This window comes from Podarcis gaigeae (genome assembly GCF_964106915.1).
Source record: "Podarcis gaigeae genome assembly, chromosome: 4".
NCBI lineage: Eukaryota > Metazoa > Chordata > Lepidosauria > Squamata > Lacertidae > Podarcis > Podarcis gaigeae.
This window is the reverse complement of record NC_139677.1, coordinates 91,842,132-91,866,191: the sequence shown is the minus strand read 5'-3', so window position 1 is coordinate 91,866,191 and position 24,060 is coordinate 91,842,132. Positions and strand designations below refer to the sequence as shown.

The following is a 24,060-nucleotide window of genomic DNA, read 5'->3' as shown; positions in this document are numbered from 1 at the left end:
ATTCACTTCCACCTGGAGCTGGATTGGGTGGCTCCTGTGGACCAATCAGACTGCTGCATGTTCTAGGACCAATCAGATTGCTGCATTCTGAATCCTATTGTTCTCTGACCAATCAGACTGCTGCATTTTGGATCCTGTTCAACTCGGTACAGTGGCTTTTGATGCTGTTGACCACACTACCCTTCTGGACGTTTGGGGGAACTGTATCAGTGGCTCCCCTCCTACCTCCAGGGCTCTTTCCAGAAAATAGTCATGGGAGGCTATTGTTTTGGAGTTTTCCTGTGGAGTCTTCATTGTTCTACCACCTTAGAAGATCAGGGGTCGGCAGCCTGGAAGAGGGCATTTTCTTTGGCAGCACCCTAAAGTTGTGGAATGGCCTTCCCACAGAGCTGCGTCTGATACCTTCATTGGTGCAGCTCTAAGCAAATGCTGAAGGCGCATCTGCTCACTGACGCTGGAGATGCGTATTTTGGGGACCTGCCTTATTTTTGTTATTTTAAGCTGTTACAAACTGCTGTTAAAACTGCATAAAATTGTGCTTTTTAAATATAACCCACCCTGCAACCTTAGAACAAAGGACGAGCAATAGTCATAATCATAGTAAAGGTCTTCGCCGCGTTCACTTGTCTTTGCGTTCCAGTTGACCATTGTGACCTACCTGCCGCTCTGGTGATGAAATTGCATTGCGGTGCTCATGGGCAGCTCTTTACCTGTGCCCTTTGTCATTTCACGCCACTTCCGTCCTTAAGAAGATCACCCTCTTGTTTTACAGCTAGTGCCTATCAGAAAGCCTTTTTCCTACTACTGGTTACCTTGCAGTCCCTCCTGTTCTGACCTTCGGTGCTGTACCCGCCAAACTGTTTCACACCACTCTTTTTTCCCTTTTAAAGAGTGTGCTCTGACCCCATAGATGTCTCTTAGTCAGCTTAGCTGTGTCCGTATCTTCCTCTTCCCTTCTTATTGCTGCTTGTATACCTTTGAACTCCATCGGGAGGGTTCCTAGGGGCCTGAGGTGGTGAGTGGACTTAGCTCAAGGGCAACCTGCGAAAGGGTCACCTGTCTCTGGCCACAGCATAACTAGCAGAGCCTTTCTTTCTTGACAGCTCACATTCTCACTGTCAATGACCTGTAAAACGTGAAGAATTTGAGCTTAGGTCCCCCCCCCCCAGTGGTCCTGGAGACACACTTGATAATAATAATAATATTATTGATCTGCAGGTCACGCTGAAACTCAGGTAGCTGCTTTTATTTGCCCTCCCTTTCTTGGAACAGGTAATTATTTTCTTCCACCCTCCCTTTATTTTGCATCTACATTTCTCATTGTCCTATTTCTTCTGGCTTTTAACATGCTACTCCCAAAACCAGTCTTTGCATCCGAGATACCCCAACCCTGAGTATTCATTCAATCAATCATCCATTCACAGAGTCATAGAATTTTAGAGGTGGAAGGGTCCCCGAGAGTCATCTAGTCCAACCCCTTAACAGTGAGCATGCGGTCCCGTCCCCCCCCCCCGGACCCTGCTTATCTTTTCAAATGTGCTAGCCGTTTTATTGCTGCACCACTAGGAAGTCTATCTATATCCTTCCCTTCCTCCCCAAAGTGCCCAAGCCATTTATGCCTCCATTTCACTTTCCTGCTTAGTGAGCATCCTCTTTCTCTCCATGTGAGGCAATTTCTCTCTTGGCTCTCTCTTTCTGCAGTAGGAACTGTTTAGCTAGCTGTCTTACCATTCTGCATTTTGTACTGGTGCGCCTAGCCACAAAGCTGCTTCACTCAGGGCCTGCCAAATTGTGTAAATAAGAAGAGTTTGGATTTGATATCCCGCTTTATCACTACCCTAAGGAGTCTCTTTTTTTTATAATAATTTTTTTATTATTTTTACAAAACAAAAAAAACAGGGAACAAGGGTATAGGAAAAACAAACAAATCACAAACAAATACATAAAACATGACTTCCCCATACCTCCCCTTCTCTGCATCATTATTTTATAATGTGTCAGCAACCCTTCAGTCAATTTCTCTATATATTCTCATTAAGTTTCCCCCTTTAATTTACGATTTACAGCTGTAGTTCTTTGTTTCTAGCCTCTCGACATCTTAACCGTCCAGTATTTTACAGTAGTTCTTAAGGTATACTTTAAATTTTCTCCAATCTTCCTCCACCGCCTCCTTCCTCTGGTCACGGATTCTGCCGGTCATCTCTGCCAGTCCCATATATTCGATCACCTTCGTCTGCCATTCCTCCAGAGTGGGTAGTTCTTGCATCTTCCAATACTTTGCTAAAAGAATTCTTGCTGCCGTGGTTGCATACATAAAGAAAGTCTTATCCTTCTTCGGTACCAATTGGCCCACCATGCCCAGAAGAAAAGCCTCTGGTTTCTTTGGAAACGTCCATTTAAGGACTTTCTTAATTTCATTATAGATCATTTCCCAGTAGGCCTTAATTTTTGGGCAGGTCCACCAAAGGTGATAGAAAGTTCCTTCAGCTTCCTTACATTTCCAACATTTGTTATTTGGCAAATGATAGATCTTAGCAAGCTTGACTGGAGTCATGTACCACCTATAAATCATTTTCATAATATTTTCTTTCATACCCTAAGGAGTCTCAAAGCGGCTAACAATCTCCTTTTCCCTTCCTCCCCCACAACAAACACTCTGTGAGGTGATTGGGGCTGAGAGACTTCAGAGAAGGAAGGAATTTTTTTTTTTGTTTAGACTTCAGAGAAGTGTGTCTGGCCCAAGGTCACCCAGTAGCTGCATGTGGAGGAGCAGAGACGCGAACCCAGTTCACCAGATTACGTGTCTACCACTCTTAACCACTACACCACACTGGCGTACTTTAATCAAAATAATTGCGTGTTTCTTACTAAATTCCCCGAAGTAAGCAAGGCAATATTTGTGCTTCTGAAGGAGCAGTGTCCATAATTCCCCCCCCCCCCCGAGTTCACACAAAACAACAAAAGTGGTTTGTAGGGAAACTGGAATCCTAGTTTGTAAGGACAGCACATACTATTGTTTGCTGTTTCGGGCCATGTTTTGCTTCAAACCAGGAAAGGAGGGAAAGGATCACCATGTATGAAGGGAGGAAAAGAAGTGGGTAACTATCAAACTCCTTGCTCTAAATTCTAAACAAAGGCAGCCTGTCTTGGGCTGTTTCCACTGTGGTCCCAATGTGATCAGTCCCATTCAGATCAGAATTAATAGTATTTATTTGTGTGTCTTGTTTGCCTTCTCCTCTGGTGTTGTCTTCTCACTTGCCATAGCCTGATCTTGGAAAGACAAATTCATTTGTAAAGAGAGGGGCAAGGTGGTGGGAAGCAAAATAAAATAAAATAAAAACTGTCCACGATTATTGTCCTGGACTTCTCAAGCTGGAATGAGGTCCCTACAACAGTCTGTTTTTACAAGCAAGTTGTCTTGGGTACTCTGTGCCTGGCAGGAGGACATATTACATCTCAATTAGGAGCCGAAGATAAATGTGGTCCGGTAAATGGAGGTCACGGGGTTACAGTCGTTTAATAGAAGGACTGGAAATGGAAATTGGAGAACGATCAAGGAAATCTTAAAAAGATAAGAACAAGGGAAACTTGATTAAAAGAACCTTATCTTCTCTTGAACCGTTGGATAGCTTTTTGCCATCTTTTAAAAAAGTGCAACCAGGCTGACAAAATAGCATTTTGAAAATAACATAAGATAAACCGCAGTGTTTGTTTACTCATACTGAAACTGATCGCACACAAACCTTTCTCATCTCTTTTATATCTCATCTCTTTTATATCTCATTTCTGGAAACCTTGTGTTTTGAAGACTTAAAACAATTCCTTGTTGATTTTTTTTTATTTTTAAGGGTACCACTTCAAACACTATCAGATGTGCAATTAACTCTGTACACAGTGCTTCATAGCCAGCCTGGGCTTTTGTTGAGGGGCATTGCATATATCTCTGACATAAATAAATATGAACGAACAAATAAATCCAGCTAGGCTATTGTATTTTCCCCTTCAGTTTCGTGGGGAAAAGAAAATGGTCCCGAGAAACACAGGGCAGCCATAAAAAATAATGGCATGCCCGTGGTTACACACCTCCAAGTCATCTTAACACAACTTGTCTCATGTCCTGAAGCCACTGTATTGTGCATTTTGCTGCAATGGCAGCCAGTGTCACAGAACGAAGTGATGGAATACACGCCGCCACTTCATGATGTCAAGAAGCCAGACAGGTTGAACTGGATGCTGTGGACGCGTTGGCAAGAATTCACCCCAAAGCTACTGGTTTTGGTTGCACACCCATATAATCTTGCACTTAAACTGTATTAAAGCTTGTGACCAAATCCATGCTTTGAAGATTGTAATAACTTCAGCAATGTAGGTTGCAGCAACTCACAGAGTCAGCAACTTGGCTTCTCTTTTATCTTCCTTTGTTTTAATTAATGAATGCAGGTGTGTGCGGAGCCTGTGACAAACAGATCTGATAAAGCAATAAGTGTGTGGCAGCAGCCAGCAAGGCCTGGAGAATTGGTGTCTCTCGCCTAATGTGGGTGGGTAGAACTCTGGTTAAAGCAGGACTGGTGAACCTTTGGCCTCCCAGATGTTGTTGGGACTCCAACTCACATCAGCCTCCATGAGCATAGCCACTGCTCAGGGTTGATGGTACCTTTTAGTCCATCATCATATGAAGGACCACAGTTCCTCCCTCCCTCCCCGGTTAAAGTGACCCACTGAATGTGTCACCCCTGGGTGTCCTTTCCTCCTGATGTTCCTTAAACTCACCCTGCCCACCAGCAGCGCTTCAACACAGGCATGTCACCAAGACTCATATTTCCTAGCTTGGAAATACAAGTTGTGGAGTCTGGTATTGCTTATGCTTCACACGTGGAGCAGATATTACAACCCCTGGATTCTTGTCAGTTTTGGATTTGCAGGCTTGTGGGAGGACGGGCTTGAAATCCATCAGGTTTCTGTTCAGCTGATAGCTTTCTTTACTCTCAGCAAATTTTAGTTGGGAGAGCTTCCCTGTCACTAGTTGGTGAGGGCATACATACACCAAAATAAAGAAAAATCCTTCTGCATAAATATTGATGTAGTTTGACTATGTAGGGTATCTAGGAGTAAACTATCCTGAGCAACCAATCAGGGTGGATTTGATTTAAATCATGAATTAATTCACTAGTCAGTAAGACTTGATTTAAACCATTTTTTTTTTTTACAGAAAGACTCATTCTTGCTGGTATAATCTTAATACTTACAACCAGATGAAGGTTTCACTATTGGAATAATAAAGTTTCAGAATAGTTTTTACAGTTACATCAAAAATTACTGATTTGGTTATATTATTAGAAACACATAGACAGGTAATTGCGAAATTATTGTGAGGTTTATTAAGTTAACTGCTTATATTTGGACAACTTTTCTGCTGTACTTTATTGGAAGGAGAAAAATAATCATTTCCTTAATAACAATTTAAACAATTTATTTAACTTAAACAATAACATATTACAGCATATGTATCCATGTTTGTTAACTGATGTGGTTAAATGATTTTTTTTAAAAAACCAAACAGACTGAGTTTTAGCACACATGAAAATTTAAAACAAATCCTTATTTCCTGATGAATAGCCTTTGGAGTACAGTATAATGTAACTTAAATAGAAAACTATCTTTAGAAAGATTTTTCCTCCAAAAGCATTTTATTTAAAAAATCTGATTTAAATAAAAAAAAATCATTGATTTTTATCCACCATGCAACCAATGGAGATATACAATTACCTTGCAGTCCTCCAGATGTTTCATGTCTGCAACTCCCATCATCCTTGAGCATTAGACATGTTGACTAGGGCTGATGGGAATGGGAGTCAGCTACAAGTGGAGGGGCACAGGTCCGCCCCCCCCCGACTAAGCCACTCGCTGGCAGCTTTCTATATCGCTTAAACTCTTCCATGTTCATAGTCTCCTACAGAGACAGAGTGTGCATTAACATAAGGGGTAAACTTGACTGGTACTCCCTGCTCTGACCTTAGTAATCAGAATTAATTAGATGAACTAAAGAACCCTGATGCAAGTATGTTTTGATTTGCACTAGCTAATGGCACAACTTTGTTTTTTGGATTGCTGAGGCAAGCATTTGTTAGCGTACACTTGAAGTTCTACTTGCATATTAATAAAGGAACTCACCTTCCTGGATAAGGATGTGCAAACAGCTTTCGGTCTATTGTTGTGGGTGTTTCTGCCTTTCTGAACACTGGCACTGTTTGGGATATTTTTAGCTATTTTCTGCATCGTTGTTGTGCATTGTGTGCTCCTTTTGGCATTCTTGTGCATTGAGATCCCCATTCAAAATCAGACTTCTAAGCAGTACAACGCACGTTGAAATCATTCCTGCACACCACACACACAAGCACTTTTAATCTGTGTTGTTCTCATTCAAATCCCTGGCAGTTGAATGTCTCCCCCCCCCCCGAATTATTCCTGTGCTTGCCTAATTTGCCCAACAACTTGCACAACCAAGTCTCCAGATATCCAAGGAGAATATTCACATATTCCGTACCCTTAGCTGCAGTCGTGGCCAAATTAATCACGTGCATTAGCATCATCTCTTCCTTGTAGAGCAGACCTCTAACCTCACCCAGTCGTGTGCAGGAAGTAATTTATGAGCCAACTGGGCCTCACAGCATCCTAACAGCAGTTTGCATGGACACTAAGAGCAGGGGAAAGTGCCCTGATTAGACTCAAGTATTCATTGAAAAATAGCAGCAAAAACAAAACCCTTAAAAACATGTTGCCATATTTTTCTTATCAAAACAAAACCAGCAGGTGTTGTTGTTGCTTTTTTAAAAAAACTAACTATACATGATAAGTTTTTGTGTTAAATTTCCATGACTGGGTAGGCCTTCTGAAACAAGAACGTGATTGTCGAAAACAAACTTAGTCATAGCAAGTCTTGCTTGAGCTTGAACTTAGGTATGTTCCTGTGTCCTTTTGTAGACACTGGTTCTGGATATCCAACTTTATCCTGCCTCCTTCTTTGTCCTTTGGTTCTGACTTTGCTCTTTGGTTGACTTAATACCCTGCTTCCTGACTCCTCTCATACAGTGGTACCTCGGGTTACATATGCTTCAGGTTACATACGCTTCAGGTTACAGACTCCGCTAACCCATAAATAGTGCTTCAGGTTAAGAACTTTGCTTCAGGATAAGAACAGAAATCGTGCTCCGGCGGTGCGGCAGCTAAAGTGGTGCTTCAGGTTAAGAACAGTTTCAGGTTAAGTACGGACCTCCGGAACGAATTAAGTACTTCACCCGAGGTACCACTGTACTGTTATTCGTGGCACAGCCAGGGAATATGCGAGTGTGTGTTGGGCTTTCAGAATCAGAAAATAAAGATATCTGTGGCACCTCCAATCCTGCCTAAACTCAATGGGAAGTGGAGCCTCAAAAGAGTCGGCTTAGGGAAAGTAGAGGCAGCTTATGGGAAGCAGATAAGTTCTTCTCAGCCTATCCATCAATGAAAGCTGCATTGGCACACCGCCAAGAGCCTTAAGGGTATTTTGAATTTGCACATAAATATGCATAGGGCTTAAATCAGAGATAAATGGACCTTGTTCTTTTTAGCATATGTATCGCTTCCTGTTTTACACAGACCAAAGACAAGGTGGAGCTTTGCCGCTAATTATGGATGCTTCTTCCAGATGACCAGTTTGGGGCACCTCACTGGGGGAATGAAAAGAGGGGAGATTGTGCATTTATGTGGTATTTTAGGCAGTGGGTTCCTTAATACGCCAGCAAAGTTTGCTTTTTTGTAAAATAACGGACGAATGTTTGGCATTTCTTCCTCAGAAGCGTAGCATTTGCCTTGTATTTGTTTTATTGATACAACAAAGTATTTCTCTGTTGTTTTTCCAAGAAGCCCACTTTACAGTCACAACAAAAATACACTTTGAAACAACACTTCAGCAAGCCTTCTAAGTGGATTTTTAAAAATCCCAGTCTTGTATTTGTATTGGATTTGAAGTTGTTTTTATATATGTAATTGTTTCAACCGGTTTTACGTAGGTTTTTATTGTATTGTGAAATTGTTTCAAGATGCTTCATAGGAGCCAATTAATATAGGAGATTAACAGTGACGTTAACTCAGCAGAGGAAACTATATTGAAAACAATATTGTTAACCGAAAGCTTTCCAGGGGAGAGATGCACTGTACCTAAGGATGCATGAATATGTCAATTCTGATTTCCTCTCTGTTGCCAGGTGGTGTTTTTCTGTTATTCATTGGCTTATTAATTTTATACATTTTAAAACTTTGCTTTTGGAGGTCCGGATTGGTTCAGGGCACCTGGGTTTGAAACAGCTGTAAACGAAGAAAGATTCTTCCTTGTGGGAAGAATCACATACTAGCTGTTCTAACTTTCCATAAGACTAGCTGTACTAACTTTCCATAAGACTAGGCAGTCTCAGAGAAGTGTTCAGAGGGTGGCATAATCAAAAATTCTCTATTAGCACTGCCCAGAGCTAAATCTTTCTCCCGTGAATGACAAATTGATATACTTAAACTCTTTAACTACCATCAGTAGCTGAACCCAACTTTCTTTCCTTCCCATTTTGCCCTGAAGCTTTCCTGCTAATATCTCTCTTATTATTTGGTCCTGGGCTAACTCTTTCAAAACGTTTCATCCCTGAATATTAATGATGGATTAGGATGACCAAAAGTGGTGGAATTACATAGTTGCACTTTCTGGCTTTAGAAGCAGGACTTGGTTTGGATCATCACTGTATGCTTAATGCTATCCGCACTGTTTGGTAATTGTCGTGGCAGTTTTGCCTCTTCTAAGCAGGACTGGGAATGTTTGATTCATGCTGCTGAAATCGAACCATTTAAAGTCTCAGTGCAACATTCGCAGAAGTCAATCCATCATAAAACCTTCATCGTAAGCAAGGAATGGTTACTAAAACCGCTTTAGGGAAAAGTCAAGTGAGGCCGTCGAGAAACAGTCCAAAGAAGTCCAATTCGCAGTTTGCAAAGCTCCCCAAAATGAAACACCTTTGTGCAAAAAGGATGCCCCATTCAGGGGTCCAATGGAAAGGCATTGGGGGCCATGTGCAGCCTCTGTTTATCCGCATCCATTGAACACTTGCATGGGCAGCTGAATCCATGAAAGGCTTTTTGGAATTGAGGAGATGTTTGATGGCAGTTGCTTGCTCCCATGGATGCAGCCTTCCTTGCGTATAGTTCCATGCACAGTGGCTCTGTCCGACCCTTCAGTGAGTCTTTGTAAGGTGAGAGGCAGAGCCTGTTATGCTACCTCCGTGTCTGTCCATGGAATGCATGACCTGAATGCAAAAACAGAGCTTTAGTGTAATTTCAGTGTGTTGAATGTCATGAATGAATGATAACCTCAGACTTGACATATATCAGCATGTGCTCATGGTATGCATGTGGGGAGAGGCAGCTAGTAATGAGTGCTCCAGGATAATGATGAAATGGGAGAAGAAGGGAGGAATGTGAGAGGAAAAATGGAAGAAAAGAAGGATGCGCATAACCAAAAACTGATGTGATATGTCCACATGTTGACTTGAATGTAACAGCCATATTGTTTAAATCAAGAACACACAATGGCTTCAGAATGCTTTCTCATGTTTCCTTAATGGGGCATCCTTGTGTTTGAAACAGTTATGTTTTCTTATCTTCAACAACGATCCTGAATCTCTTTTTTTTCCCCTCACGTCTTTTCTTGCAGGAGTTATCTATACTGCAGATATCCTGGACCGAGAGACGACTCAGTCCTACTGGTTAACTGTGTATGCAACAGATCGTGGTGTTGTTCCACTTTACACCACCATCGAGGTCTACATTGAGGTTGAAGATGTGAACGACAACGCCCCGTTGACTTCTGAACCCATATATTACCCATCTGTTTTGGAAAACTCTCCTAAGGATGTATCGGTTATTCAGATACAGGCTCAAGATCCTGACTCCAGCACAAATGAAAAGATGACCTATAGGATTACCAGTGGGAACCCCCAGAACTTTTTCATCATCAATACCAAAACAGGTAAGGAGATGTCTTCCAACCTTGAATGCTGTTGACACGATATGTGTACAGATGATTGGCAGATTTAACGTGTACGTACTGTTTTATCTCTTTCTGGACCAGCCTTTTGTTAAGCTGTTGTGAATAGGGAGATGCATAGGGCGGAAACAAACATGGTGCTAGTGGCCTCATATTCATTTGGGGTTTGCATCCATTCATTGTGTCTATTGTTAATGGAGAAATTTGTGTGCTCTCTTGGGCAAAAAACAAGGACACCAGCCAGGAATACCAGAGCAAAACTGTTGCGACAGGATTCCCACCTGCCACAAGGTGGAACAAAATGGAAGCCCAGAACAAAAGAAGACCCCAACTTTTATTAGTTACTAATCCCCCAAGCTACACCCCTAGAACTACATCACAACTACAGCATGACTACATCATTGACACATCACAAAAAGGAGGGGTTGAGGGAGGAGTTATAGAGGTAACCTGAGTATCTTGTCACCTGGCTGGTTCCTCCTTTCCCCCTCCCCATGAGTCATTTCCAGAGGACAAAGGGGAGTTGGCAGTTTCCTGCCCCCAGAGGGAAGATCTGATCATTGTCCTTTGTTCCAGTCCGTGTTGAATCCACTCCCATATGCAAGTCCTTTGTGACCTTGATGGTCTTCTGTCTGGGACCATCAAGGTTGTCATGCCAACTGGGTAGGGCTCCTGAGTACGTGTTGGTACACTTAAGGGATTATGGCCGTCCTGTATCAAACCGTCCCCCTTTGATAGTCCTTCATGGAGCAAAATAAAAGTGGACCGATGTAAATCCGATGTATGGTTGATTTACTATGAATTTATAACAGAAACGTTGTGTATGTTGTGTGTGAGTGTGTGTGTCGTGTTTGTACAAACTGAATGATTGGGGGGGGGGGTTCCCTGCAACACTATTAAACTTAGTGAAGCAGAAAAATTTGCAACCCGCATCACTGGCGTCAACAACAGATTTTGTATGATTATTGCACATCTTTTCAGATATGTGCCTTAATGAGAACATACCGAAATTGTAGCCAGACCCTGAGCTACATTTGTCATGGCTTAACTGGGGAAGTCTTCATCAGCTGTCAACCAATCTAGCAATTATGAACTGTCCTTGATGCATAAAGAGAGTGAAAAGCTGGTAGTTCTGTCATCCGAGTTGCAGCTTAGAGGTGTCTTTGTCCTAAGAAGTCTCTTGGCTGTGTTGAGGGAAGCGTAGTGCTGATTAGAAGGTCTCTGTTTAATTGGAATTGTGCAGCACAGAATAATCCCATGAAGAAATAGCTCTTAAGGACTCCCACAGTGCTCAGTTTGATGGCTGATGGGTGGTTGTCTTTTTCGTAACTGCCACTTAGCATTAAATCAACCCGTGCAATTAGTCATGATGTAAGAGTGAAAAATTAAGCAGGAAATCATATAGGTTTGTAAACAAATTGATGTATGCATTAAACAAAAATGCAGATAATTGTCACATTTTGTGACCTTGGAGAGCCTTGGTTTAATGTTTATGTCACCCTGGAGTTCAGGTGTTCAGGTATCCTTTGAAATGATACATACCTATTCTGACAATGTGATAGTATCAGCCAGTGAGCATTTCCTGTTGAGACAGATGTTGGTCTATTTAAGGCCTGTAGTTAAAGGATTTCAACCAGACTGAGGAATTCCACCCTCTTGAAATTTGGGGGAGCCCTATCTTCTGGATTCAACCAGATGTAGCCCTTCTTTATATACCTGTTGTCTTTGTCCATGGAGTTTTCGTGGCAGGGAAACTGCAGTGGCTTGCCGGTTCCTGCTCCAGGTGGATCACATTCAGTCAAAACTCTCCACTATGACCTGTCCATCTTGGGTGGCCCTGCATGGCGTAGCTCATAGCTTTTCTGAGTTATTCAAGCCCCTTCACCACAACAAGGCAGTGATCCATGAAGGAGTCCCATCACCTCCTGGCAAATAGAAGGGGAAGAAATGGAGGCTTTCTTGGGCTCCATGATCACTGCAGATGGTGACAGCAGTCATGAAATTAAAAGATGCCTGCTTCTTGGGAGAAAAGGAATGACAAACGTAGACAGCATCTTAAAAAGCAGAGACATCACCTGGCTGACAAAGCTCTGTATAGTTAAAGCCATGGTTTTCCCAGTAGTGATGTATGGAAGCAAGAGCTGGACCATAAAGAAGGCTGATCGCCAAAGAATTGATGCTTTTGAATTATGGTGCTGGAGGAGACTCTTGAGAGTCCCATGGACTGCAAGAAGATCAAACCTATCCATTCTGAAGGAAATCAGCCCTGAGTGCTCACTGGAAGGACAGATCGTGAAGCTGAGGCTCCAGTACTTTGGCCACCTCATGAGAAGAGAAGACTCCCTGGAAAAGACGCTGATGTTGGGAAAGATGGAGGGCACAAGGAGAAGGGGACGACAGAGGACGAGATGGTTGGACAGTGTTCTCGAAGCTACGAAATTGAGTTTGACCAAACTGCGGGAGGCAGTGGAAGACAGGAGTGCCTGGCGTGCTCTGGTCCATGGTGTCACAAAGAGTCGGACACGACTAAACAACTAAACAACAACAAAGCCCTTCTTTTGTTAGTGCTCTTAAGAACAGCAAAGGCTAGCCAGGTTCCTTTCTTAACCAAGGGTTTTAAACTACAGTTTAAGCATTTTCTTAAGCTTTTGGGGAAATTCCCCCTCGCCTCTAACGTTATTCGCCTATCAATGCCTCCTCTAACTGCACCGGTATGCTTGCTATACAACCTTGAATTTTGTATTTTGATGGCGATCTATACAAAGACTTCCTCGTGTTATTGGTTAACTCTTGAGTCTGATTTCAAGAGATGCTTTTAAAACCCTCCCTTGGATTCTTCAAATGTAATAGGTTCTGGAAACACATTTTAGGTTTTCCATGTAGCCCTGTAATTTATTTTCCTTCTTCATTAGTCTGGAAAGCCTTTCATAGTACTACAGATGCAAATTTCAAACCGTGAGGCACAGCACATGCACCTACAATGAGTTCATATCCATAAAACCTGAGTTTTCTGAAATGAAGTCTTCATAAACCAGTAGATATTAGCGACGTTCATCGAACATTCAGGGCCACGTGGGAGAGAAAGATCATGCTTTGAACAAGCTTACTCTGCAAGAGGTGTTGCTTTGGAATGGAAGGGACAAAAGCTAAACTGCAGCGTGACTTTTTGAGCATGTAAAACACACACAAAACCAACATGGGTATAACCGTGTTGCCTAGAGTGATTGTGAAATCTCTTTTCCTTTTTAAGAAGACAAGCTAGGTATCTGTCAGGTATGTCTTAACACTACAGTCACCAGTTGCTTCTGTATTCTTGAAGAGCCACCGATTTCTCCCACAGCAACGACAAATTTTATTGTACGGCCACAGATCTGTTAAAAGCAAATTAAAACAACAAAATCGTACAATTTCTGCTATGGTACTGATACAAACTTAAGGCAGCAAAAAACCCCCAGATAAATTGTGTTCTCCAGTTCCTTCATCAGTGAACAGCCATGGATGTGTGTATATTCAATAAATAAGAAGTAAATGATAAATAAATAAATGATGATGGTGATGGTGATGGTGATGATGCTCTGTAATATAAGTCATTTGCTGCTTAAACAATTCACACATTTGCTTCCATATATCAGTTATGTAGCATTATAGTGTGGGATAATTCTACAACTTTTGAAAACATTTCCCTCACTCCATACCCCTTCCCAACTGACACTGTAGGCCAAAGAAATCATTATGTATTGGACTCCAGGTCCCTTCAACATGTCCAGTGGTTTTGGATGTTATGTCTGGATTGTCATTTGCAGGAGTCAAAGAAGATTGGTTTAGGCTGCCAAACTATCTCCCTTGATAAAAAAAAATAAGAGCAAGATAATATGTATGTATGTATGTATGTATGTATGTATGTATGTAACCTATTTAGAATGTAGCCTAGAATTCTAGATGAACTGTACTTCCCAATATGATTAATTACTTGACTCCTCCTTTGTTATTCTTCATGCTGCAGGCTTAAGCATTAACCATGGTCTATGCATAATTTATGCAACCAACTGTCCCGTCACATTGACAAAACAAACACATGCCATTATACTGAAGCCATTAAAATGTGTGCATGCATTTTGCATATAGAGTATTTACAAGTCAAAAGAATGATCAGACCCTTTGTTGTTGTTGTTTTGCCAAGTTTAAGAAAGGTTGCATATTGTCTACAGTACTAACTTTGGTCATTTCTCTGTGCATGCTTTTTCATCAGCTATGCACGCTCTCATTATGTTTGCTTCTAATATTTTAACATGCCTATTCTATATGCTTTAAGTATTGCAAGCTGCTTTGCATAATAGGTAAAGGGACCCCTGACCGTTAGGTCCGGTTGCGGACAACTCTGGGGTTGTGGCACTCATCTCGCTTTACTGGCCAAGGGAGCCGGCGTACAGTTTCTGGGTCATGTGGCCAGCATGACTAAGCCGCTTCTGGCAAAACAGAGCAGTGCGCGGATACACAGTTTACCTTCCCGCTGGAGCGGTACCTATTTATCTACTTGCACTTTGGCGTGCTTTCAAACTGCTAGGTTGGCAGGAGCAGGGACCAAGCAACGGGAACTCACCCCGTCACAGGGATTCTAACCGCCGACCTTCTGATCAGCAAGTCCTAGGCTCTGTGGTTTAGACCACAGTGCCACTACTTTGCATAATACATATGTATGAAAACGATGGGGTATAAAAATCTGTTCCTTCTTTCTAACTACACATAATTTAAACAGGCATTGTACTGGTTCACATTATCATGCCTCAATGTTGGTTCCCCTCCATTTGATTCAGGGCAGAGGTCCATGATATCAAACTATGGTTTTGCTAGCTATAGTTGGTTCTTCCAGACATAAAAAAGACAAACCATGGTTTTGAGCAAGAGCTTCATAACTTTACTCTAGAATCCCCCGCCCCATTCTTCCCAGTGTGCATAGGAATTCATTCATTCCCCCCCCCCTTCAAAATATAGCCCGGTCCCCCACAAGGTCTGAGGGACAATGGACTGGCCCCCTGCTGAAAAAGTTTGCTGACCCCTGAGTAAAAGGCAGGGAATGGTGGGAAGGTAAATAAAACACATGATGGAGTTATATACATTAAAACAGATTGATTGCAGCCATAAATTTGCCGCTTTATTTCCCATATATGGGTGTTAATTTCACAGCAAAGCATAGCAGTAATTTATTGCATTGATTTATTGCATTTTTTTGTGCTCTGAGGGAAGCAGTGAATTTTAATTCAAACCATCACACACTTTTTTTTAAAAAAGGAAAGAAGTCTTGCGACAGACGGGAGCACCAGGCAGAATGCAATAGCCAATCCCATGGTATTCCCATACGATGTGGATGAACTCCCTTTGACGCATAAGGTTTTCATCTTGGAGAAGTACTGGGTCTGGTTATATTGTTTGACAATCAGTTGGTACTGCCGAACAGCCGGTTACAGTACAGGGTTGCTTTTCTCCAGGTTCTGTCCCTTTGCCAGCAGTGCCCTCTTTCTCTCCCATCACAAAACCTTTGGAAACTGTAGGTCGGATTATTGTGGCGTTATTCTGTGTGTGGGGATGCCCTTGAACCTCCTTCCAGAAACTTCAGCTGCTCTGTTCTGCAGCCACCAGCGATGGAACAGTTTCAGCTGCTTAGGATATACAGAATTGACCTAAAGTGTCAGATGCAGTACAGTTAAAACTCTCTAATCTATGCAGTGTTGAAAGTATTGTCTTGGAACTATTATAGCAAAAATAAAAATAAAAAAATTCAGTCTTTATATTAAATCAATAGAATTATTTATTTATTTATTTATTTATTATTTCCCAGCAACTCTGGGCAGCTTCCAGCAAAATATTAAAGTGCAATGATTCATCAAATATTCATCAAATAGAAGGGTTTAAACATTTTCAAACTAAATAAATGCAAGTCCGTGGTGTCCTAGTCTGCACTACATTTTAACTAAATGAAACAGTATATTTTAACTGAATCAAACTGTACAGTAAGCCTGCATTTTAGGTGCATTTAAATTGTGTGCATTCAGCTTTATGTGTGTGGGAAATAAATATAAATAAATAAAAATCAGTCGAAAAGCAGGTGGGGTTCTGGGGGGGAAACGACTTTGGCAATCCCACCTGACATTGAACCCAACGCGTTTTGACAATCCACAATTTTGGCTTTAGACACAATACCTGGAATGCAACCCCCTTGCAAGTTGCAGGCTTACTGTAATCAGAACAAACTAGGGTTCAGTGCTAGCGGAGGCTGCTGAAAAGTTTTCACCCTGCTCTTTCCTTGTTTCTGCTGCTGCTGCTGTACTGTCACAGCCTGGCTTGCTGGAATGTCCAGTCCTGGGTTTGTGATTGTACAGTGGTACCTTGGGTTACAGACGCTTCAGGTTACAGACACTTCAGGTTACAGACTCTGCTAACCCAGAAATCGTAGCTCAGGTTAAGAACTTTGCTTCAGGATGAGAACAGAAATCACGTGGTGGCAGCAGGAGACTCCATTAGCTAAAGTGGTGCCTCAGGTTAAGAACAGTTTCAGGTTAACAACGGACCTCCAGAACGAATTAAGTTCTTAATCCGAGGTACCACTGTATTCTATCACACAGACCATAATCAGTAAACAAGGTTTGTTCTTGGCCTACTGCTCATGGTTTCTTTGGGTTGGACAAACCATGGGTTCAGTCGTTGGCAGGAGCGAGGTGGTGGGGAGCAGAGCAAAACCTTCCCCGCGACATTGAACTAAACCATAATTTGTTTGCTAACCTGTGGTTTAATGTGGCGTGCAAATTAATAGCAATAATGAGCATAGCAATACTTTAACCCCCCCCCTTAAAAAACCATGAGAACTAATATTACCTAATTGAATCTTCGAAGCAAGTAGCGATTCTTTTCCTACCACAATCATTTTAGAACATCTTTCCCATCTTTTGGACACAGTAAATAAATGTTCTTTTAATGTGCCCTTACTCCTGAGAGATAAAAGGTTCATGGGTACTTTTATGCCCTGCAATAAGCATAGGTGATGTTGCACATACCATAAAATATTCAATTAAGCCTTCAGGCTGGTCAGTTTATGTGTCTCATAAATATGGGTGGTTTTTTTAAAAAAGTATTCTCCTGTGTGCCTTTGAACTTTTAATGGGATTTCACTCTGCCTGAAGCAGTAGGTACACAGTCGGGGGGGGGGGCGACTTTTGAATCCTGCTTGGTCACTGGATCCTGCCAACCTAGCAGTTTGAAAGCACACCAGTGCGAGTAGATAAATAGGTACTGCTGCGGCGGGAAGGTAAACGGCATTTCCATGTACTCTGGTTTGCATTATGGTGTCCTGTTGCGCCAGAAGTGTTTTAGTCATGCTGGCCACATGACCCGGAAAGCTGTCTGTGAACAAACGCCAGCTCGCTCGGCCTGGAAAGCGAGATGAGTGCCACAACCCCATAGTTGCCTTTGACCATAGCTGTCAACCTTCCCTTTTTTGTGGGAAATTCCCTTATTGCAGCGCCGTTTCCCACTGCTTCCTGCTGCTATTGTTAGATATCCCGTAGACTGTCCCCAGGACAGGTGAGGCTGCTGATCCCTTCTTTCCAAATCTGAAAGTTGACAGCTATGTCTTTGACTGAACTGTCCATTGGACCTTCACCTTTTCCTTTACCTGGTCACTGGAAGTGCAAGTAGCTTCAGTATCTGGAAGCAAAGGTTTGCAACTACACTTGATACTCCAGCTGCAAGCATTCCTGGAGAGCCTTGCCACAGTAGTTCAGACACTGGTGACTTCAAGATTGGGTGACTGCAGTGCACTATATAGAATCCTAGAATTGGAAGGGTCTACAAGGGTCCAGTAAGAGCTGTTCAACAGTGGAATTTGCTGCCAAGGAGTGTGGTGGAGTCTCCTTCTTTGGAGGTCTTTAAGCAGAGGCTTGACAACCATATGTCAGGAGTGCTCTGATGGTGTTTCCTGCTTGGCAGGGGGTTGGACTCAATGGCCCTTGTGGTCTCTTCCAACTCTATGATTCTATGGTTGTCTAGTCCAACCCCTTGCAATGCGGGAATCCTTTTACCCCAAATGTGGCTTGAACCCAGGAACCTGTGATTTTGTGCAGAATGCTGCAGCATAGTTGCTGACGGAAAATGGGACTGGGGCAGGACCAAAGAGAGGGAATTAGGCTGCATCCTAAGCCTGTTCGACTTGGTCATGCAGCATGAGTTGAGCTGGTAAAAAGATTGATGTGCCTCAAGCGCTATTTCAAAGGCTTGCTTTGCTTCTGTCAGGCTTAGGCCAGCTCAGCCAGCAACAACACTGCTCCTGAATGGAGTTTGAATCTGGTTTACTTTACTCCAGTTTAAGTTATTCCGCCTTGCTTTTACACCAGCTTCTTGTGTGTAGGGTTGTTCCCTGGGTCATGCTCAGAATAGAACCATTGAAATCAACAGACTTGACTGTCTTAAATCCATTGATTTCACTGGGTTTACCCTGAGTGCACTTAATTTGGATATAGTTAAAGCAGCACACAGCTCTATTTATTAATGTTTGTATATATTTGGTTCTTGGAACAACCATATGCAAGGATGAGGGGCAACCTTTTCAGCTATGGGCCTGCTTTAAGAAAATGCTCCCCTCAAGGGCTGTGATCATTTGTGCGTGTAGCTATTTCATTCATTCATTTATTCATTCATTTTATTTGCAAGTCGCTTTATCTTGTCCAAAGTGCACGTGTGTTGTCCATTGGTGGGGAACCACTAGGTGCCCAGAGCCTTTGGATTTTGCCAGCTGACTCTCTTTGACTCTATCTCCTGTGGGTGGCACTATGGTCTAAACCACTGAGCCTTTTGGGCTTGCAGACTGGAAGGTTGGCGTTTCAAATCCCTGCAATGGGGTGAGCTCCCGTTGCCCTGTCCCAGCTCCTGCCAACCTAGCAGCTCAAAAGCACGCCAGTGCAAGTAGATAAATAGGTACTGCTGCGGCGGGAAGGTAAACGGCGTTTCTGTGTGCTCTGGTTTCCGTCACTGTGTCCCGTTGCACCAGAAGTGGTTTAGTCATGCTGGCCACATGACCCGGAAAGCTGTCTGTGGACAAATGCCTGCTCCCTCGTCCTGAAAAGCGAGACCAGGGCTGCACTCCATATTTGAATCCGACTGGACTTAACCTTCTGCCTCCTGTGCAGCAATTAGGCTCAGGAACACACACACACCCTCGGTAAGCCTAATTAATGCAGGGAGAATGATTAGAGATTCCCTTCCCTACTCGCAACCTCCTCCCTGAAAACCGCTCCACCTGAATCAATGAGGCTTAGAAAGATTTATGGTGTTATTATTTTAACACGGACATGGCCATGACCCGGTTTTGTATTTTGACGTATGCTTTGTTTCATTATATTGCTTGCTCTGATATTTTGCCTTAATTGACTTGTTTTTCTCTTTGCTGTCAGCAGCTTTGGGCTTCTCTTAGAAAAAAAGGAATGGTGCAAAAGGAGCAAAGCCACTTCCGCCTTAGGGAGGAGGTAGGGTTGCGGGCTTCACGGCCCCTCCACGTGCCCAGGGGGTGGGAGGCCAGCCCTTTCACGATTGGGGGATTCCCGGCTGCGTCACCCCTAGACCGGCCAATCGGCTTGCTCCGGGGGTGTGGCCTGCCCCTTTAAAGGCAGGACGCGGCTGGGGATCTCCCTCTTTGCCTGCCCGCCACCTGCTCGAAAAAAGGGGAGGTAGCGCCATCACCTGCCCCGCATTTTGAAGGGTAGTCCATTAAAGGATTCCAGGGGGCAGGGGCCTGTCTGAAGCCTAGGGAGGTTAGGGCCTATCGGTGACCCCGGGGGATTTCCTAGTTGATGTGCATTAGCAGGACTGGTGGTTAACCCCTCCCGGACTTCAAGCAAACGGGCTGAAGTCAGATATAGTCAGTTAGGTCCAAATTCCAATGCCTAAGCCAATACCGCTCATCACCTGTAACCGATAAAGTTGTGGCCTTTTTTAGCCCATTAACTTTAATAATTGTGTCATGTGCCATTATTTCTACCGGGGGGGGGGGGGGGGACTCACCGCGCAACTGGAATGAAATGAAATGTGATGCCCTGATCCAGGAAGCAAATCTGTGTGTGGATGCAGATGCACACAGGGGTGAGGCCATCTGATTTGTGGTGCACACCGGGACTTCCGGGTTTCTGGCAAGATGCATCCTTTGGTTTCTAGGGAGGTTGGACATCCCTAGTAGGGATGGGCAAATCTGTCCATTTCAGTATCACATTTTCCCAGTTTCAAGTTCTCCACGTTTCCACCTGATCTCTTTGTGATCCTTTCTTTCTTAAAAAATGTCTACCAGCATTTTAGTACCAGCATTTATCCTAATATACACCTTTGCATACATGTTTGCTGAGTGCACACATTTTTCCAAAGCAGTTGTCCTTAATACAGTGCATTTATGTGCACGCTTTACCCTAGTATGTGTGCCTTTGTACACATTACGTGGCTCAACTCTTGCCTGAAAACCTGGACAGCTGCTGCTAATTTTTACATGCGGCCCCACTCATTGCTAGCATGTGGCCCCTGGAAGTTTGCTTGTGAAACCACATGGCCTCTGTAGGAAGAGGGTTCCCTACCCCTGCTGCGTGTCATTTTGGGGCAGGACATAAATGCAACAAACCAATAAATAGACTTTACTAGCCATACTTTATACGTCTTCTAAAAAATCTAAAATTGCCAAATGATCTATTCCTTTCTTGGAAAGTAATTCATTTTTTTTAACAACAACACTGATTTACTAATTGATGTACAAGGCATGCCTGCTCTCCTTTTCAAAGGAAATTCTTCCTCCACTTGGCCTGAAGGAAAGTGCTTCTTCATCTGTGCTGCTGCAGTGGTTTTAAAACTGGGTCAGGTCAGGAAGGAGTTTCCACAGTCAGTCAGAAAGCCAGTCTGAGGGCTGAAAGAGTGCTAAACAAACGCAGATACTGCAGGGTTGTTGAACTGCTCTCATCATTCCTGATCGTTACCCATGCTTGCTGAGGGTTGGTGCGTGTTCGGATCCAACAACATTGAAGGTGAAGGGACCCCTGATCATTAGGTCCAGTCGTGGCCGACTCTGGGGTTGTGATGCTCATCTCGCTTTATTGGCCGAGGGAGAGGGTGTACAGTTTCCGGGTCATGTGGCCAGCATGACTAAGCTGCTTCTGGCGAACCAGAGCAGCGCACGGAAACACCATTTAGCTTCCCGTTGGAGCGGTACCTATTTATCTACTTGCACTTTGAGGTGCTTTCACACTGCTAGGTTGGCAGGAGCAGGGACCAAGCAACGGGAGCTCACCCCGTCGCGGGGATTCGAACCGCCGACCTTCTGATCGGCAAGTCCTAGGCTCAGTGGTTTAACCCACAGCACCACCTGTGTCCCCCAACAACATTGGTTGTTCCCATAGTTGGTGAAGCTCATTTGATCAACAAGAAGAAATTGAGCCTCTTAAGTGTCAAGTTCCTAGTCCTGTGGAATACTCTGCCAATAGAGGTTTAGGAGGCATCTTCTGTTTCAACTTTTTAAACACCTTTCTCTATACTGTCAGGCGATTAATAATACATGTTTCCAAAACAGTTATCTGATTCTGGACGCTAACATTTTTTAATGCCATGTATGTATGTATATATGTGTGTGTGTGTGTGTTTGTGTGTACATATTATCGCTGGGTATAGGACGGTGTATAAATTGAATAAATTATTATTAATTTTTAAGCACAGTGCTTGTAAACTGCTCTGATTTTTTTTAAAAAATAAGGAAATAGTGGTAAATAATTATATTTTATTAATAGATAACCTGGAGATCCACAGGTTCCCCAACCCCTGATCCTGAGACTGACATTGAAGTTGGGACATTGCTGCCATTATAAACGAAATGTTTGCGCATACTTTATAAAGATGCTAATGGTGTGTGAAATAGTTAAGAGGGAGCTCTGTGGCTGATACTGTGCAACCCAATTTATTAAATATCAGCTCGGTCTCAATTCCTTTTCTAAAACTTTCCCAGTGCTCCTTGAGGTTATATTGCACATGCATTTAAAAAAACCCAAAACACACACATACACAAAAAAACCCCAAAGTCTCTTGCTTATAGGATTCCAGTTGACTTTGTGCGTGGAAATTTTCCCGCTACTTTCAGCTGCCTCTTGCAGATTGCGAGGAGAAGGCCTTCCTTGATGTGGGTTCAGAGGCCCACATCCAGGCCTCCGAAGGTGGACGTTTTTCAGCTCCAGGCTCAGAGTCTGAAAGTGACAGAAGGGTTGCGCCGTGTTTGAAGGGAAGCATCCCAAGCTGGCTGTTGAGCCGAGATAATGCAGCTTTCCTTGGCAGCTCTGGGGGCTTTTGGCTGATGTCTCCAGTCGCCTTGCTGCATGATTTATCTCTGCAGAACTGATTCCTCCCCCTTCAAAGCCCTCATTTCCTCAAATACTGCATGTGTAGTATGTGCTTCAGTGATAAATATATAGAAGGCGCGTGCTCCATATCTTGTGGTATATGCATTTTTATTCCTCCCCTTCTTCTCTGCTCCCACTCTATCTAGTTCCCCCCATGCCTTGGCTCTTAATTTGCTTGTTCCCTCTGGCTCAGCTGGCAGTCGGAGACCTGGCTTACTTTCCTCTCCCTCCCTGCCCCTTTCATCTCTGCTACGTTGGCCTATTTCTTGACAACCGGGAAGGAGGGCAGCAGGAATAGATTTTAGTAAGTGCCCTGATTGCATGGTTCTAATGTGCCTTCTCCGCTAGCAATGGAATTAGGTGAGCAGAAAACCCAGAAGTGTTGTGGCAGCTGTACCTTAAATGGATCCCATTCTGGTGGGAAGAGACTGCTGGATCAGCGCAATGGCCCATCTAGTCCAGCATCCTGTTGTCACGGTCCGATCTACAGGCGATCAAAGTCCCGGCTGAGGACGTCGGGACCGGGGGCAAGATGACAGGGTAGTAGCAGGAATGAGAGTCCAGAAGTCAGGGGTCCGAGGGTCAGAAAGCAAGGAGTCACAAAGTCAAGGGTCCGAGAGTCGAGAAGCAAGGAGTCACAAAGTCAAGGGTCTGAGAGTCAAGAAGCAAGGAGTCACGAACTCAAGGGTCCGAGGGTCAAGAAGCAAGGAGTCACAAAGTCAAGGGTCTGAGGGTCAAGAAGCAAGGAGTCACGAAGTCAAGGGTCCGAGGGTCAAGAAGCAAGGAGTCTTGAAGTCAAGGGTCCGAGGGTCAAGAAGCAAGGAGTCTCGAAGTCAAGGGTCTGAGAGTCAAGAAGCAAGGAGTCACAAAGTCAAGGGTCTGAGAGTCAAGAAGCAAGGAGTCACGAACTCAAGGGTCCGAGGGTCAAGAAGCAAGGAGTCTCGAAGTCAAGGGTCTGAGAGTCAAGAAGCAAGGAGTCACAAACTCAAGGGTCCGAGGGTCAGAAAGCAAGGAGTCACAAAGTCAAGGGTCCGAGGGTTGAGAAGCAAGGAGTCACAAAGTCAAGGATCCGAGGGTCGAGAAGCAAGGAGTCACAAAGTCAAGGATCCGAGGGTCGAGAAGCAAGGAGTCACAAAGTCAAGGGTCTGAGGGTCAAGAAGCAAGGAGTCACAAAGTCAAGGGTCTGAGGATCAGGAAGCCAGAAGCCAAATGCAGCAAGGCAGGAAACATGTTGCTGTGGCAAAGAGCCAGAGGGAGATGCTGACCTTATATCCCTTCCCAGCTCTTGCCACCAGGTGCTGCAGTGAGTTACCAAGTGGCCTCACCTGTGCGGCCGCACCTTGCCTGCCAAGAACAAACTTAGGAAGGCCTCAGTCCTGCGAAGCCCTACTGGTCAAGGGGCCTGGCTCCTGCACGCACTCCTGACACCTGTTCTCATATTGGCTTACCAGATACCCATTGGAAGCTGGACATGATATCGTCCTCTGCCCTCCTTCAGTTCTCCGCAGCTGGCATTCAGAGGCATGATGCCTCTGACAGTGGATGTAAAACATAGAGACTGTGGCTAGGAGCTAAGTATGGCCTCCACATTCA

At 43.7% G+C, this 24,060-nt stretch overlaps 1 protein-coding gene across 1 annotated transcript in view; it reads left to right on the top strand.

Annotated features, from left to right (window-relative positions):
- Positions 1 to 24,060, top strand: part of FAT3 (FAT atypical cadherin 3) — a 478,212-nt gene that overhangs the window by 206,903 nt on the left and 247,249 nt on the right. Inside the window, exon 3 of the mRNA XM_083737613.1 lies at positions 9,731 to 10,045. Within this exon, the coding sequence (XP_083593739.1) occupies positions 9,731 to 10,045 (315 nt within the window). The remainder of the gene's footprint in view (positions 1 to 9,730; positions 10,046 to 24,060) is intronic.